General features: G+C 44.8%; 1 protein-coding gene across 1 annotated transcript; it reads left to right on the top strand.

Moving 5' to 3' along the window:
- Positions 1–9,889: 9,889 nt before the first annotated feature.
- On the top strand, positions 9,890–11,872 carry LOC123366640 (zinc finger MYM-type protein 1-like; the record flags this gene model as incomplete). The annotated part of the gene is given in 3 exon segments (XM_045010287.1): positions 9,890–10,315; positions 10,603–11,249; positions 11,839–11,872. Coding segments are annotated over 3 exon segments (1,107 nt in total), but the record flags the coding sequence as incomplete, so codon positions are not given.
- Positions 11,873–14,513: the final 2,641 nt, after the last annotated feature.

The following is a 14,513-nucleotide window of genomic DNA, read 5'->3' as shown; positions in this document are numbered from 1 at the left end:
CTGGCCCCCGGAAGGGGCGGGGAAGGAGGGGATCAGAGCCAGCCCCGGCCCGCCCTGTACTGGTAAATGCCCTTCCCCTCCCCTGCCGGGATAGCAGTGGCAGCCGGGGGCTCCGGCAGTAGTTTAAAGGGCCCAGGGCTCAGCCGCTGCTACCGCCCCAGGCCGTTTAAACCACTGCCAGAGCCCCCAGCTGTCGCTGCTACCCCAGAGCTCTGGCAGCAGGGCTCCGGGGGCTATTTAAAGGGCCCAGGACTCCCCTGCCTCTACCGCCCCAGGCCCTTTAAATAGCCCCTGGAGCCCTGGGGTAGTGGCGGCTATTTAAAGGGCCCAGGGCAGTAGAGGCAGCAGGAGCCCCGGCCCTTTAAATAACCCCCGGAGCCCCACCACCACTACCCCAGGGCTCCAGCAGCGGGGCTCTGCCAGCAATTTAAAGGGCCTGGGGCTCCAGCCGCTGCTGGGAGCCCCAGGTCCTTTAAATTGCTGCGTGGGGAAGCTGGGCCGCCCCAGTACAGCGCACCGGCTCTTGGCGGTACGCTGTACCGGGGTGTACCGGCTTACTTTCACCTCTGCCTTCGGGTACAACAATGAAAAGCCTGTCAGGGGTGATGGCCCACTAGCAAAGACAATGGACTGTGAAAGGGCTTAGTCTTCCTGTGGAAACTCCAGACAGCCTGCGAGTAATGGCTGCCACAGCCCTGCAGAGACATGGGTCTGAGTGTTTTTCCACTGGAAGACAAAGGGTTCCTGCCATACACAAAAGCTATATAAGGCAGGGGAGTGACATCATTGTGGTTCTCCTCTGCCTCCCCACCCAAAGAGACACTGAAAAACACCTGGAAGCAAGAACTGAACTGAGGGGAGAAGGGTTGAACCCAGGCTGGGAGTGGAAATACCTAAAGTTTCAAGCTGCAGGCTAGTGCTGTTGGCTTTCAAGACTCTCTGTAATCTGCCTGTCACAATATTTAGGGTGAGAAATTACTATTTGTAGCCAATTTCTTTAGTGAATCAAACTTAGTTTGCGTGTTTTGTTTTATTTGCTTAGTGATCTGCTTTGTTCTTTTTGCTATCTATTTAACTACTTAAAATCTGCCTTTTATAGTTAAACAAAACACATTTTATTATTATTAAACCCAGTTTATGTAATTTCTAACTGGGGTGGGGGCATATCTCTTCACATTGATGAAGAGAGCAAAATTTTATGAGCTTGCTCTGTGCAGATTTTTCTATACAGTGCAAGGACAGTATTATTTTGGGTTTATGCCCCAAAAGGGGTGTGCACATGAGTGCTGGGAGAGTCCTCTCTCAAAGAATTGACTTCAGTCTGTGTTTTCAGCTGGGTGTGGCCCTCCCTCTGTGTGTGTGTGTGTGTGTGTGTGTGTGTGTGCGTGCGCGCGCTGCAAGAGGCCGGAGAGCCTAATACAGCAAAACAAGGAGAGGGAATCCAGACTGGTAGAGCAGGAGAGACTCAGTGAAGCCCCAATACATCAGGTGGCATCCCAGATGAGAGGTGGGGGGTTCCAACCCATCACACCTGGTGCTGCTGGTCATGCAGATAGGCCCACATTTGTTACTAAATGGTTTGGTAAGGTGCAGTATGTTTGTAGGTCAGGTGTTTACTCTTGGAGCCTAGATAGAGCTGTTCCTTCTCATGTAGAAGGACCTATGTCCAAGTGGCTTAAGTATTGTTCAAGGACACATGGAACCTGGAAAACCATGGCAGGGACCAGGGGAGTGACAGGAGGGTGACCAAATATGGAGAAGAAGATGAAAAGGATGGGGAGGAGAGAGACAATACGCAATAATGTAAATAAGGAAAGAGAGAGATGTGGAGGATGGTGGGAAAGGAGAAAAAAAGAAGAATGTGGTGAACAAGAATCTGATGAATTCTCAGGTTCTTTCTGTCTGGCCAGTCTCTTCCAAGAGTTTGGATTGATCATCCCCTTTTGTCAAATGTCCATGTGGAATGGGCTGCCAACAATATCCCAGTGGTCCTGCTGCAGGAGGCATAGTGTCAGAGGAAGCCACCACCATCCCACCTCTGAGGAATTTCTTGGGGAAGGCTGTGTCTGCCTGTTTCTCTCTTGTGTGTGCGTGCGTTAGGGTGACCAGACAGCAAGTGTGAAAAATTGGGACAGTGGGTGGGGGGTAATAGGAGCCTGTATAAGAAAAAGACCCCAAAATCAGGACTGTCCCTATAAAATCGGGACATCTGGTCACCCTAGCGTGCGTGCATGTGCTCGTTCTCTCTCTCAAAAAAAATTTCCAGTGTCACCACTGAATTACCTTGTTTCCTGCAGGGAGGCTCTCACAGAATTGGCAGAAAATTTGCACTTTTAAACATTATTATCAGACATCTGAATTGAGTCATTGAAGGAATTTTCTAAACCCAGGATCTATGATACTTTCCAACAACAGTGGCCATTATAGAAATGAAAACTTTCTCTAGCTAATTAACTTTCCTAACCTCATAACTCACACCTAACACTTGCCTGCAGGTTCCAGGGCTGCCAATTTTATTACCTTCTGTACTGATATCAGCACTTCTCATTCCCAGGTATCAAGTGCCTCCGTCTCATTTGGCACCCCTAAGTACTAGCGTAAACAAATAATAAAGAGATTCAGCAGGGAAGTCCCTGAACAGCACCTGTAACTATAACACAATGTATCTGTTAAAAATAGAAGTTAAAGCTTGAAAGAGACATTGTCACCAATAAACTACTCTTAAGTGCAGCAGCCCGAAACCAGAGGGAGATTCTACCCACACCATTTTTCTTTACAAGCTGCTCCTATCTATTGTATGCAACAGTGCTTCCCCAGTGGCTGGACTATATTCAGCTCCCAATGTCTTAATAAAATTGTAAAAGTCTGCTCCCAAACTCAAAGATGAAAGGCTGGCAGAGCATTGGTGAACTAATGCTAAGTAAGTTGTCTGGCAGATACAGGGAAAGCTGGCAGAGTCAGGTTTGAGGGGGCGCAAAAAACCCAAATGTTACTGGGTTTATGCATTTAACATGTGGAAGGGAACCTTGGAAATTTTTAAAAAAAATGATAGTGGCTACAAGAGCCTTTCCACTATTTAATCTGTTTTTCCGTATAGCTCATTAGTAAGAAGAAGGTCATGTGGCTCCAACACAGGGCTAGGACTCAGGAGGTCTGGATTGTATTCATGTCTCTAATGTAGAATTCCTACCTGGCACTGGGCAAGTCACTTATTCTCTTGGTGTCAGTTTCCCCATCTGTAATTTGTGGATAATAATTATCTGTTCTGCAGGGCAGGCAGACTTAACTAATTGTAAAGTGCTTCAAGATTCTCAGAGGGAGGTGCTATAGAATTGCAAACCATTATTATTATTAATTAACATGGAGGTGGTCTTATAATTTATCTAAAAACATACAATGTTTGGTGGGGGGAAAAGCGGTGATTAGTTTTGAGTGTGTTTTTTTTAACCTTAGTGCTTACATTTTCTTCGTGTCAAATGTTTGTTGTTGTTATAAGCTATATTGGTTTGATGGTGTAGTTAATAGATATTTATTCCAACCTTATTATGTGTCTTACCATTGTGGCTAGTCATGGCCACTATGCTAGGAGCAGTACTGTAAACGGGGCGGTACTCACCCCTGCCGCGCCTCCTGCTGGTCGGTCCCGGAATGTCCCTCGGTCCGGCCCTGGAGCACCCCCGGCAGGCTGGTGACCCGCCTGTTCTCTGGCCCCGGCGTCCCTCCCTGGACCCGGTGCCCCCTATCTATAATTGGGTCTCCCCCTCCCAGGGGAACCCCACGCTACTATCCCCGCCTTGCCTCAGTAGTGGCTACTGACAGTCATGGTCTAGCCCCACACCCTGGGGCAGACTGCAGTATCAGCCCACTCATCACAGGCAAAGGGGGTTTGGACCTGCTGCCTTGTCCTACCCCTAGGTTGCCCTCTGCAACCCCCAGTACCTTTGGCCTATAGCTAGGCTGCAGCCTGGGGCTTTCCAGGCTGGAGCTTCCCTAGCTCCTCAGCCTGTCCCCGAGCCCTGCTTCACTCAGGTACCTATCCTCTGCTCATAAGCAGCCAGGCCCGTCCCTCTCTGAAGGCAGAGAGAGACTGTCTGGGCTCTAGCTTCCCTGCCTCTTATAAGCCCCAGGGCTTCGGTTTGGGGCGTGGCCCCCAGCTGCAGCCACTTTCCCCATCAGCCCAGCCTCCAGCCGCAGCTCTCAAGCCCTGCCAGGCTGCTTTCTAAAGCCCTCAGGGCCGGAGCAGGGTCCACCCTGCTACAAGTACAAACACAGAACAAAATTCCTTGCCCTAAGGACTAACCTTCATTTTATTTTTTTTTCTTTGCTTTCGCACTTCTTCATGGTCACTTACTGTATTCACTGCCTCTGCTTTTTCTTAGAAAGAGAAAAAGCCTCTGGCTTACACAGTGTTCAAAGAAGGGAACAAAATAAAGAATAATAATTAAATACTCTCTTTTGTTTGGTGTATTTTTTCCCTCTGATGTTTCTGCCCAAATGTTGTATCTCCTCTTAAATCAAGGGATGTGGGGCCACATTCTGGTCTCAGCAACAGCAGTGTGAATCATGAATTCAGTGGAATCACTCCAGATTTGCACACACAGCTGAGATCTCAACCTGGCCCATACAAGGAGATAGATGAAAAGAACAAATGATTATCAGTGACCTGACTTTCCTTCCTCTGATTCTCCCAAGGAAGCAGAACCATTTGCCTTTTAATTTTTATCGCCTTTTAAAGTCACATTGTTTTTACTTTTTAAAAAGGATTGGCAGAGATGAAGCTGAGAGCAGAAAGCAGCTGCAAGGACCTGTAGTTCCCAATGCCACCCTTACTGCAAAGTCTGAGAAGAGTAACAAGAGTCTTTAAGGGACATGTTTCCTTTTTAGGCAAATTATTACTGACCATGAGAAAGAAAAGTGATTCAGTAACAGGCACTTGCTGCATACTAGCTGTTGTTCAGAAATGGATTCAGCTAATTACAGCAGCCAGAGAAGTACAATTAATGTGTCTAGCTTGATCCCACACATGAGATAGCAAGCCGGGCTGGACCTTGAGGTTGTACGTCATAGTGCTAGCTTTAAATCAGTGGTCTCCAACCTTTTTACACCCAAGATCACTTTTTGAATTTAAGGGCAACCCAGGATCTATCCTGCCCTTTCCCCAAGGCCCCGCTCCTTCCCCGAGGCCCCGCCTCACTCATTCCATCGCTCACTCTCCCCCACCCTCATTCATTTTCACCAGGCTGGGGCAGGGCGTTGGGGTTTGTGAGGGGGCGCAGGCTATGGGCTAGGGCTGAGGGGTTTGCAGTGTGGGAGGAGGCTCTGGGCTGAGCCTGGGGCAGGGGTTTGGGGTGCAGAAGGGGGTGAGAAGTGCAAGCTCTGGGAGGGAGTTTGGGTGCAGGAGGGGGCTCTGGGCTGGGGCAGAGTGTTGGGGTACAGGAGGCTGGCTCTGGGAGGGGGCTCAGGGCTGGGGCAGGGGGTTGGGGTGCAGGAAGGGGCTCAGGGCTGGAGGTTGGGGTGTGAGCTTCCACTGGGGGGAACTTACCTTTGGCGGCTCCCGGTCGGTGGTGCTGCAGGGCTAAGGCAGTCCCCTGCCTGCCCCGGCCCCACTCATGTACATCGGCACCTCCTCATCATCATGAGCTGGGCCACACAAACCCCTGATGCTGCCAGACAGTAGTGCACCACGTGGCCACACTGCTCCCGGAAGGGGCCAACACACCCTCTGGTGGGGGCACGTGGCACCGCGTGCTGCCCCTCTCTGCAGGCATGATCCCATTGGCCACAGCTCCCCATTCCAAGCCAATGGGAGCTGCAGGGGCGGTGCTTGCAGACAAGAGAAGCGTGCTAAGACCCCTGTCCCTTCACCCCCCCATGGGGCCATGGAGGCATGCTGGCCGCTTTGGGAGCGGCGTGGGCAGTGGCAGGCAAGAAACCTGCCTTAGTGGCAGGCAGCCCCACTGCGCCACCGTGGCTGTAGATCGCGATCGACTGGGGGAGTCCCCAGGATCGCCCAGTCAATCATGATCGATGGGTTGGTGACCACTGCTTTAAATTATTATTTTTACTAAAAACAGGGCTTTGGAGTGGAGCTGGAGCGCAGAGGAGTAGGTTTTTGCCCGGAGCTGGAGCGGAGCAATTCAAAAATTTGATTGCTTCAAATCCCTGACTAAAACCATCCTCCTACTAAAGACAAAAACCTGTTTACCTCAGATCACATATGCAAAATCAAAAGAAACCAGAGACTGGTCTGAATTAAAGCTCAGGTACTGAATGATGTGGAGCACCCCAAAGCTCTAGGGTTGGAACTGGGTTAAATTTGGTACCGTATTTTGCAAATCATCCCATCTTTGTATGGGACTAAACAAAAACCTCAGATCTGATATTCTGCACAGCTTGGATTGTTGTTCAAAGTTCAAATTCAGGTCCAAATTTCAAAGTGTGGGCCCATCTTTAAAAGAAACCAATTTTAAGCTATGTCATGACTAGTGCTCCAGCAATGTTTCAGCTTCTAAATATTATTTCATGGTGCATGCATTACCTCAGATCTCATCTGAGATATACTAGGCCTGTGGAGTTAAAAAACAAATGTTTGCAAGTCAGAAAACTAGAAGGTTTTTTAACCCTAAATGTCAAACTCTGGAAATAGAGAGAGAAGATGGGCGAGGTAATATATTTTATTGAACCAACTTCTGTACAACCTTGTCTCTCTAATATCCTGGGGCTGACATGGCTACAACTACACTGCAAACTTTGGAATTACTTGGTTAAAAGAGTCAGTAAAATAGTAATTCTGCAAGATGTGACTATTGGCATTGGAAGCAAGATATGCTGAGACTGCTCACTGCAATAATTACTCATGATAGTGGTGAAAGAGCTCAGGAATGTTCAGCTAGAATTAATAAAAGGTATTTTAAAATGTGGTCATTCACATTCCATCATACTACAGTGTAATGTGAAGAAGCAAAATCTCAAAGAACACTGTCAAATGCTGTTTAAATCTGTCTTATTTTTATTGGTCTTTTGAGTAGTTGGAAATACGTTTTCTTTCCCTGCCAATTTTTTCCCCTTGAAATTGACATAAGTTTTCTGTTTGTTTCTCTGATGATGCTGGTGCACAGTGGTAAAAATAGGGTGACCAGATATCCCAATTTTATAGGGACAGTCCTGATTTTTGGGTCTTTTTCTATATAGGCTCCTATTACCTCCCACCCCCATCCTGATTTTTCACATTTACTGTCTGGTCACCCTAGGTAATAATGGCAGAAGTGTGCAACTCTGAGAATAGAGTGTCAGTTAACCTGCGATCCCTCTGCTGACTCTGTAGCAGCAGAGGGTAAAATGTAAGCTTAAAAAAAAGTCTTATGAAAATAGGGCCTGATTTAACAGTTGTGGAGACAGAAATCCTCTGATCCCCAAGCAGTTAGCACAGAGGACGTACAAGATTCCCCATGCTGCTCCACCAATGTATTTTAACTCTGAATACATTGTACTGCAGTCCCTTGCACTTCCTCATCCCCTGCAGACTGGGCCAGCCCATGTAAGCCAAAGAGGGAGATAGAGGGCAGTGGTTCTCAGTAATTGAAGGGAAGTGTTTGTAGGGTAATTGTGATGGGTTGGACCCCCCTTCTGGGATGCCACCTGGTGAGCTGGGGTCCCACTGAGCCCATCTGTCCCATCAGCCTGGGTCCCCCCCACACACTCTGTGCTGCTGGGTCAGGCTCTCAAGCCTCCTTCCAACACACAAACAGGTAGGGACACACCCAGGTGTAGAACCACACAGAGTCTGCAATCAGCTCTGTGTGGGAGGACTCAGCTCAGGGAATTGCCCAGCATTTTGGTGCACACACCCTCTGGAGTGTAAACCCAAAATCAGGGGTGGTCCGTCCATATAGACGGACTAGGCGGTCGCCTAGGGTGCCAAGTTAAATGGAATGCCAAATTTGAAGGAAAAAATCAAATAAAAAAATTGAAAAAGATGAAAAAAAACCCAAATAAAATAATGATGTCATTATTTCAATTCCTGTGCATGTACAGCGGGAAAATGAATTATAATTCATTTCTCTACATTTCTGAGAATTTGTTAATATGTAAAATCTTATTTACTGCAAAAATTTAATAATATTTTAGTGAACATTTTTTTTCAATTTGCGACATAGGGTCAAGATGACCCACTCCACAATTTTGATAAGCAATAACTCAGCCACGATGAAACACATCCACCAGCGGCAAGAGCTGCAATGCTAGTGACACCTAACTCAAATATACATCAAGGTCGCATAGCTGGAAATTCATGTAGAGCAGAGATATTGTGAATTGATAGATGTCAAATGGTCATTTTAACAAATGTCGCAGGTAGATGGTTAAGAATTGAGCGAATATTGTGGAAAATGGTGTTTCTTGGTGCCAAAGAATAAAGATTAACAACTTTCAGCATTATAAATCCAAAATGTGAGTATCTTTAAGCATTATTAAACCTTAGCATTATTATCGGGCTGTATAATTATGAACTTTTCTTTGTTATGACTGGTTCACATGTAATAAATAAGGTCCATAAAAGAAAAATAACAGTGTTAACACTTAATAGACTACAAAAGTCATGATGTCACACTCCAAGCGGGTAACCATGAGAAAGGGGATTACTTTCCAAACAACCAGTGTCAGGTTATAACGTCGAAAAAGATCACTTTGTTTCCATGTAAATGCTATAACTAACTGTTTTAATAGGTAAGTGAGTGTATGTTACTAATCATTGAACCTTTAAGCAGTGAAAAGACATGTTGGGATGGCTGCAATGTGGTTTAAATCACCAACCATGTGGTGGTGTATCAGCCATCCTTAACGCTATAATGCTTGCAGTTGGGACCACGGTACATAACAATATTCAAATGCCCCATGGCAGAAAGAGGAAAAAGAAAACCCTCAGGAGCTGAGTATTGTAAACGAAAGGCTGAGAAGGAAAAGGACCAAGCAAAACAGCAGGGTTCCTTCTTGAAATATCTTCTCTTTAATTCAAATAAAGATAGAAGCAGTTCACAGCATCCAGATAAAGGAATTTTACTTGGAGAGGAGGGTAGCTCACATCCGCATGGAAGCAGTTTGGAACATCAAGATGAAGGTATATTACTTCGAGATGAGGGTAGCTCACATCCACAAAAAAGTTAGTTTGGAAACTCAAGATGATGGAAACTTACTTCTAGATGAAGGCAGCTCACAGCATCAGACTGATATGGAAGTGGAGAAAATTTATTCACCCTCAGACATATGCAGAAATTGAAGTAAATGAAGTAGAAGAAGAAAGGATGAGGAAGTTACAAACAAGTTACAGTATGGAGACCCAGCTTCATGGCCCAGATGTGATGACAGTGTGCAGCAAATTCTAGTGGAACATGGACCTGAACAAGTTCATGAATTTCCCTTCCCTAAGGATGGAAATAAAAGAAAATTCTCTGCTCAGCATTACAAGAGGAAACTCATTAATGGGAAAGAAATTCATCGAAACTGGTTACAATATTCAGTGTTGAAGGACTCTGTGTTTTGCTTTTGTTGCAAGTTGTTTAGAAATCAAGCAATTGGTACATCACTTACTGAAAATGGTTCGAAGGACTGGAAAAACATACCTTCAATTCTCTCTTCACATGAAAGAAGTACAGAACATTTGGAATGTTTTCAAAATTGGAAAGAACTTGAATTATGATTGAAAAATGGAAAAACTATTGATGAAGAAAATTTATGTGTGATCAAGGAAAAAGAAGAATATTGGCAACAAATTTTAGAGTGTCTGATTGCTTTACTGAGAGTTCTCGGTGGGCAAAATTTAGCATTCTGCGGCTGCGGTAGAAATGAAAAATTATACACTCCAGGTAATGGAAACTTTTTAAAATTTGTTGAATACCTAGATTTGTTTGATCCAGTCATGAAAGAGCATCTACATAAAATAACTGATCATGAAACACAGGTTCATGACTTAGGAAAAAATATGCAGAATGAACTGATTCAAATCCTAGCAAATGTCATTAAAAAGAAAATTGTAGAAACTGCCCATTCTGCAAAATACTTTTCAATAATATTGGACTGTACAGCAGATGTGAGTCATGTTGAACAAATGACGATGATAATTTGTTTTGTGGATACGGAAAAGTCTGCAGATGAAGATAATGTTGAAGTGCTCATAAAGGAACATTTTTTGGGTTTTGTACCACTGAAGGAGATGACTGGAGCATTTATGACTGAAACTATTCTACAAGAGCTTGAAACAATGTCATCATCTGTTGAAAACTTACGTGGCCAAGGCTATGATGATGGTAGTAATATCAAGGGTAAAGACAATGGTGTGCAAAGGAGAATGATGGAAATCAATCCTAGGGCCTTTTTCGTTCCTTGCAGTGTACATTCTCTGATTTGGTTGTCAATGATGCTGCTAGATGCTGTTTGGAGGCAAGTAGTTTCTTTGATCTGGTGCAACGTGTTTATGTGTTTTTCTCAGGCGCAACATGCGGTTGGGAGACTCTGACTGCCCATATGAATTCTCTAACTGTGAAACCACTTAGTCAGACAAGATGGGAGAGTCGCATTGATGCTTTGAAGCCTCTTCACTATGAACTTGGAAACATTTATGATGACTTAATTGAAATTTCTGATCATACTACCTTTACTGGATCATCTGGCAATACGGCACGTTCAGATGCAGAAGCTCTTGCAAATGGCCTTTCCAAGTTCAAATTTGTGACTTCACTCCTTTTGTGGTATAATATCCTTTTCGAGATTAACCTCACTAGTAAGCAGCTTCAGGATAAGAACTTGAACATACATTCTGCTATTCAAAAACTGCAGCAAACTAAAAACATTCTGGAGGAATTCAGAAGTGATGAAGGGTTCGAAAGAACATTGGTAGATGGTCTCGAGCTTGCTGAAGAAATAGACTTTCCGACAGAATCTGAACCAGAGCCAGTTCGCATTTGGCAAAAGAAACAGCAGTTTTCATATGAAGGATGAAATACGCCCATTCAGAACCTCAAACAAAGGTTCAAAGTGAATTTCTACTTTGCAGTCCTTGATACCGCTCTTCACTCGGTTGACGAAAGATTTCATCAGATGCAGCAGCTAGAGTCAGTATTTGTCTTTCTATATGATATCCACAGCTTGCAAAAGAAAACAGCAAAACAGATAAGAGAATTTTGTATAAAGCTGGAGTTGGCATTGACTCATGAACATTCAAAAGACATAGATGCTACAGATTTGTGTAGTGAGCTTCAGGCTTTTTCAAGACAACGTAAGAAACATTCCACTCCTGAAGAAGTACTAAAGTTTGTTTGTGAAAATAAACTCACAGACAGTTTTCCAAACATTTTTATAGCTCTACGCATTCTTTTAACTTTGCCAGTTTCCATAGCTAGTGGGGAACATAGCTTCCCAAAGTTAAAATTAATAAAAACATATCTGCATTCAACAATTGTGCAAGAGAGACTTGTTGGACTTGCCACAAAATGAGTAGAGCTTGAAATAGCTGGAAAACTCGATCTAAAAGAAGTAGTGACTGAATTTTCAAAACTTAAAGCAAGAAAAGTCATGTTTTAAGAGCACAGAGTGTTTTTTATTCGAAGTGTTTTATAAATACAGGTTAACGTTCATTGAAGGGTTTTCTTATTTCTTTCTGTATTGGATGTGGTGGTAATGGCAGTTAAAGCAGGATAGCGTAATGGATGATTTTGGATTTGAATAATAAAAATTATAATTAACATTTTTAATGCATTTTTATTTGAAATCAGACTGAAATATCATCTAGCTGTCGTGTACAAATCTATTCTGAAAATCTTATGTCTCTATTTTATCTGATCTCAGAAACATTGGTTGGACAGATGGACAAATCGAATAATTAAGCCTCTGTTTTTTTTTTTAAAAAAAAGCTTTAAAAACATTAAAAGGAAAAATGGGGCAAAATGTTCCCCAGTTTACCAAAAACCTCAGCCTAGATCTGCCCTTGAGCTTTGAGGGGCGGGGGGTGCCAATTGCATGGTTCGCATAAGGCACCAGTTGCTGGCAGCTAGTCTAGTGCTGCCGCTGCCCAAAATTATATTGTCTTGCACTGTATAGAGAACTATTCGTTCTCTCCCGCAATGTGAAGGGAGATATGCAACAGCTTTCTGCCCCAGTATGAGTTCCAAACTGGTTTTAGAGACAAAACAAAACAAATTTATCAACCACAAAATATAGATTTTAAGTGATTATAAGTGATAGCAAACAAATCAAAGCAGATTACCTTAGTAAATAAACAAAATCAGCAAACTGATCTTAACACACTAGATAGGTAGGATATAAATTAGCAAATTGTCACCCTGAGTGATAAACAGGCTGGCAGATTCTTAAGACACAAGTTGCCTTTGCTTTCCCAGGTTTTCATACATAGGCTAAAAATCCTTCTAGCCTGGGACCATCGCTTCCCACAGTTCAGTCCTTGCCCCTCAGGTGTGTTGTTGCAGGGAGAGTGAGGTGCCCCCAGATGTCATTGTCCTCCTTTTATATCTTCTTCCCATTTGCTGGAAAGCTCTTTTGCTGTGACCTGGGTCAAACAGTTCCCACTGGGTAGTGCTATCTCTGAGAGGTTTCTATTGCACACAGTTCCTCGGGTAATCCTTGTGCTTATGTGTGTTTCCTTAATAAGCCATTAACATTGTTTGGCCATTTTACTCTCTTACCTGAAAAGCTGCCTGTGGTTGTTTTCAACCTCACAACATGGTTCAGCAACAAATACATAGCCAAAGTTCATAACTTCACATATGATGATAGCACATACAATGCAATGAGGTATTACTGTCTAGCAGATCAAGACTTTTAGAATGATACCTCACAAGGCATACTTTGTATAAGGCATATCCTAATTACATGACAGTGCTGAATATTGGGGTATCAGGGTGTCACAGTGACTCTTGGCTGGGCTAGCAGCAGGAGAGAAAAAACAGTTCAAATCTACACTACTCTAAGTGACTGTGATGGTGGAGTCACGGTGGGTGAGGGGACAAGAGAGAAAAATGTGGGTCTCTCCCCCTTACTGCAAATGAGACAAGATTAGAATTCTGCTCTCACCTCTGTGTGTGTGTGTGCGCGCGCATGCGTGCACATGTGCAGCTTCTCAGAGTCAATGGGAGCTGCACATCTAAATTTGACCGCAAAGTGAAAAATTTTCACTTTGCAAATTTTTTTGTAGACAGAAAAGGCTCAATGTGATGGCACTTTTCTGTCTACTTATCTGGATATGACATGATAACTTTTGCAAACTGCAATTGATCAATACAAACATTTCAGGGAATGCTCTAGCCCTTAATGGGCAGAACTCTATTGATTTTGGTGAAAATCAGAAAACTTGAAAAGCCATTGGCCCTAAAAAGTTAATCCTTGCTCTCTTTTCTGAGACATTTAACAGTTGTGTGTGTTCAGCCATCAGGGGAAGGGAGGGTGTAGCAGGGTGGACCCCTGCTCCTGGTTTGAAGGGGTTTAAAAGCGGCCTGGCAGGGTTTGAGAGCTGCTGCTGTCAAACTGGGCTGATTGGGGGAAGTGGCTGCAGCTGGGCCACACCCCAATCAGGCCACAGCTGGCCCTTATAAAGGCTGTAAGCCAGAAGCCCAGACAGTCTCTCTCTGTTTCTAGAGGGAGATGGGCCTGGCTGCAGGGAACTGAGACAAGGTACCTAGGGTGAAGCAGGGCTGGGGAAAGGCTGAGGAGCTGGGGAACTCCAGCCTAGAAAACCCCAGGCTGCGGCCTAGCATAGGGCAAAAGGTACTGGGGGTTTCAGGGGGGCAACCTAGGGGTAGGCCAAGGCAGCAGGTCCAAACCCCCTTTGCCAATGATGAGTGTTGGCTACTGCAGTCTGCCCCAGCGAACGAGGGCTAGATAGAGACTGGGCAGTAGCCACTACTGAGGTGAAGTGGGGATAGTAGGGTGGGGGTTCCCCTGGGAAGGGGAAACCCAATTAAAGGTTAAAGGGGCACTGGGGTCCTGGGAGGGACACGGGGGCCAGTAGCAAACAGGTGGCTCACCGGCCTGCAGAGGGCGCTCCAGGGCTGGAAAGAGCTAATTCCCAAGGACGACCAGCAGGAGGTGCTGCAGGGGTGAGTCCGACCCGTTACAGAGAGGAAAATGAAGGAGGCTTAAGTTCTTCATCCCTCCGCATGCTGGCTCTCCAAAACATGCTCCATGGTAGGGGGATAGAGCAAGACAGAACAAGGAGTAATGGTCTCAAGTTGCAGAGAGGGAGGTTTAGGTTGGATATTAGGAAAAACTTTTTCACTAGTAGGGTGGTGAAGAACTGGAATGGGTTACCTAGGGAGGTGGTGGAATCTCCTTCCTTAGAGGTTTTTAAGGTCAGGCTTGACAAAGCCCTGGCTGGGATGATTTAGTTGGGTTTGGTCCTGCTTTGAGCAGGGGGTTGGACTAGATGACCTCCTGAGGTCCCTTCCAACCCTGAGATTCTATGATTCTAAGAAGGCATCAGGTGTCCACCTGTCTCTTCCAGTTCAGGT

The sequence above is a fragment of the Mauremys mutica genome, chromosome 3 (genome assembly GCF_020497125.1).
Source record: "Mauremys mutica isolate MM-2020 ecotype Southern chromosome 3, ASM2049712v1, whole genome shotgun sequence".
NCBI lineage: Eukaryota > Metazoa > Chordata > Testudines > Geoemydidae > Mauremys > Mauremys mutica.
This window is presented reverse-complemented; position numbering and strand designations above follow the sequence as displayed.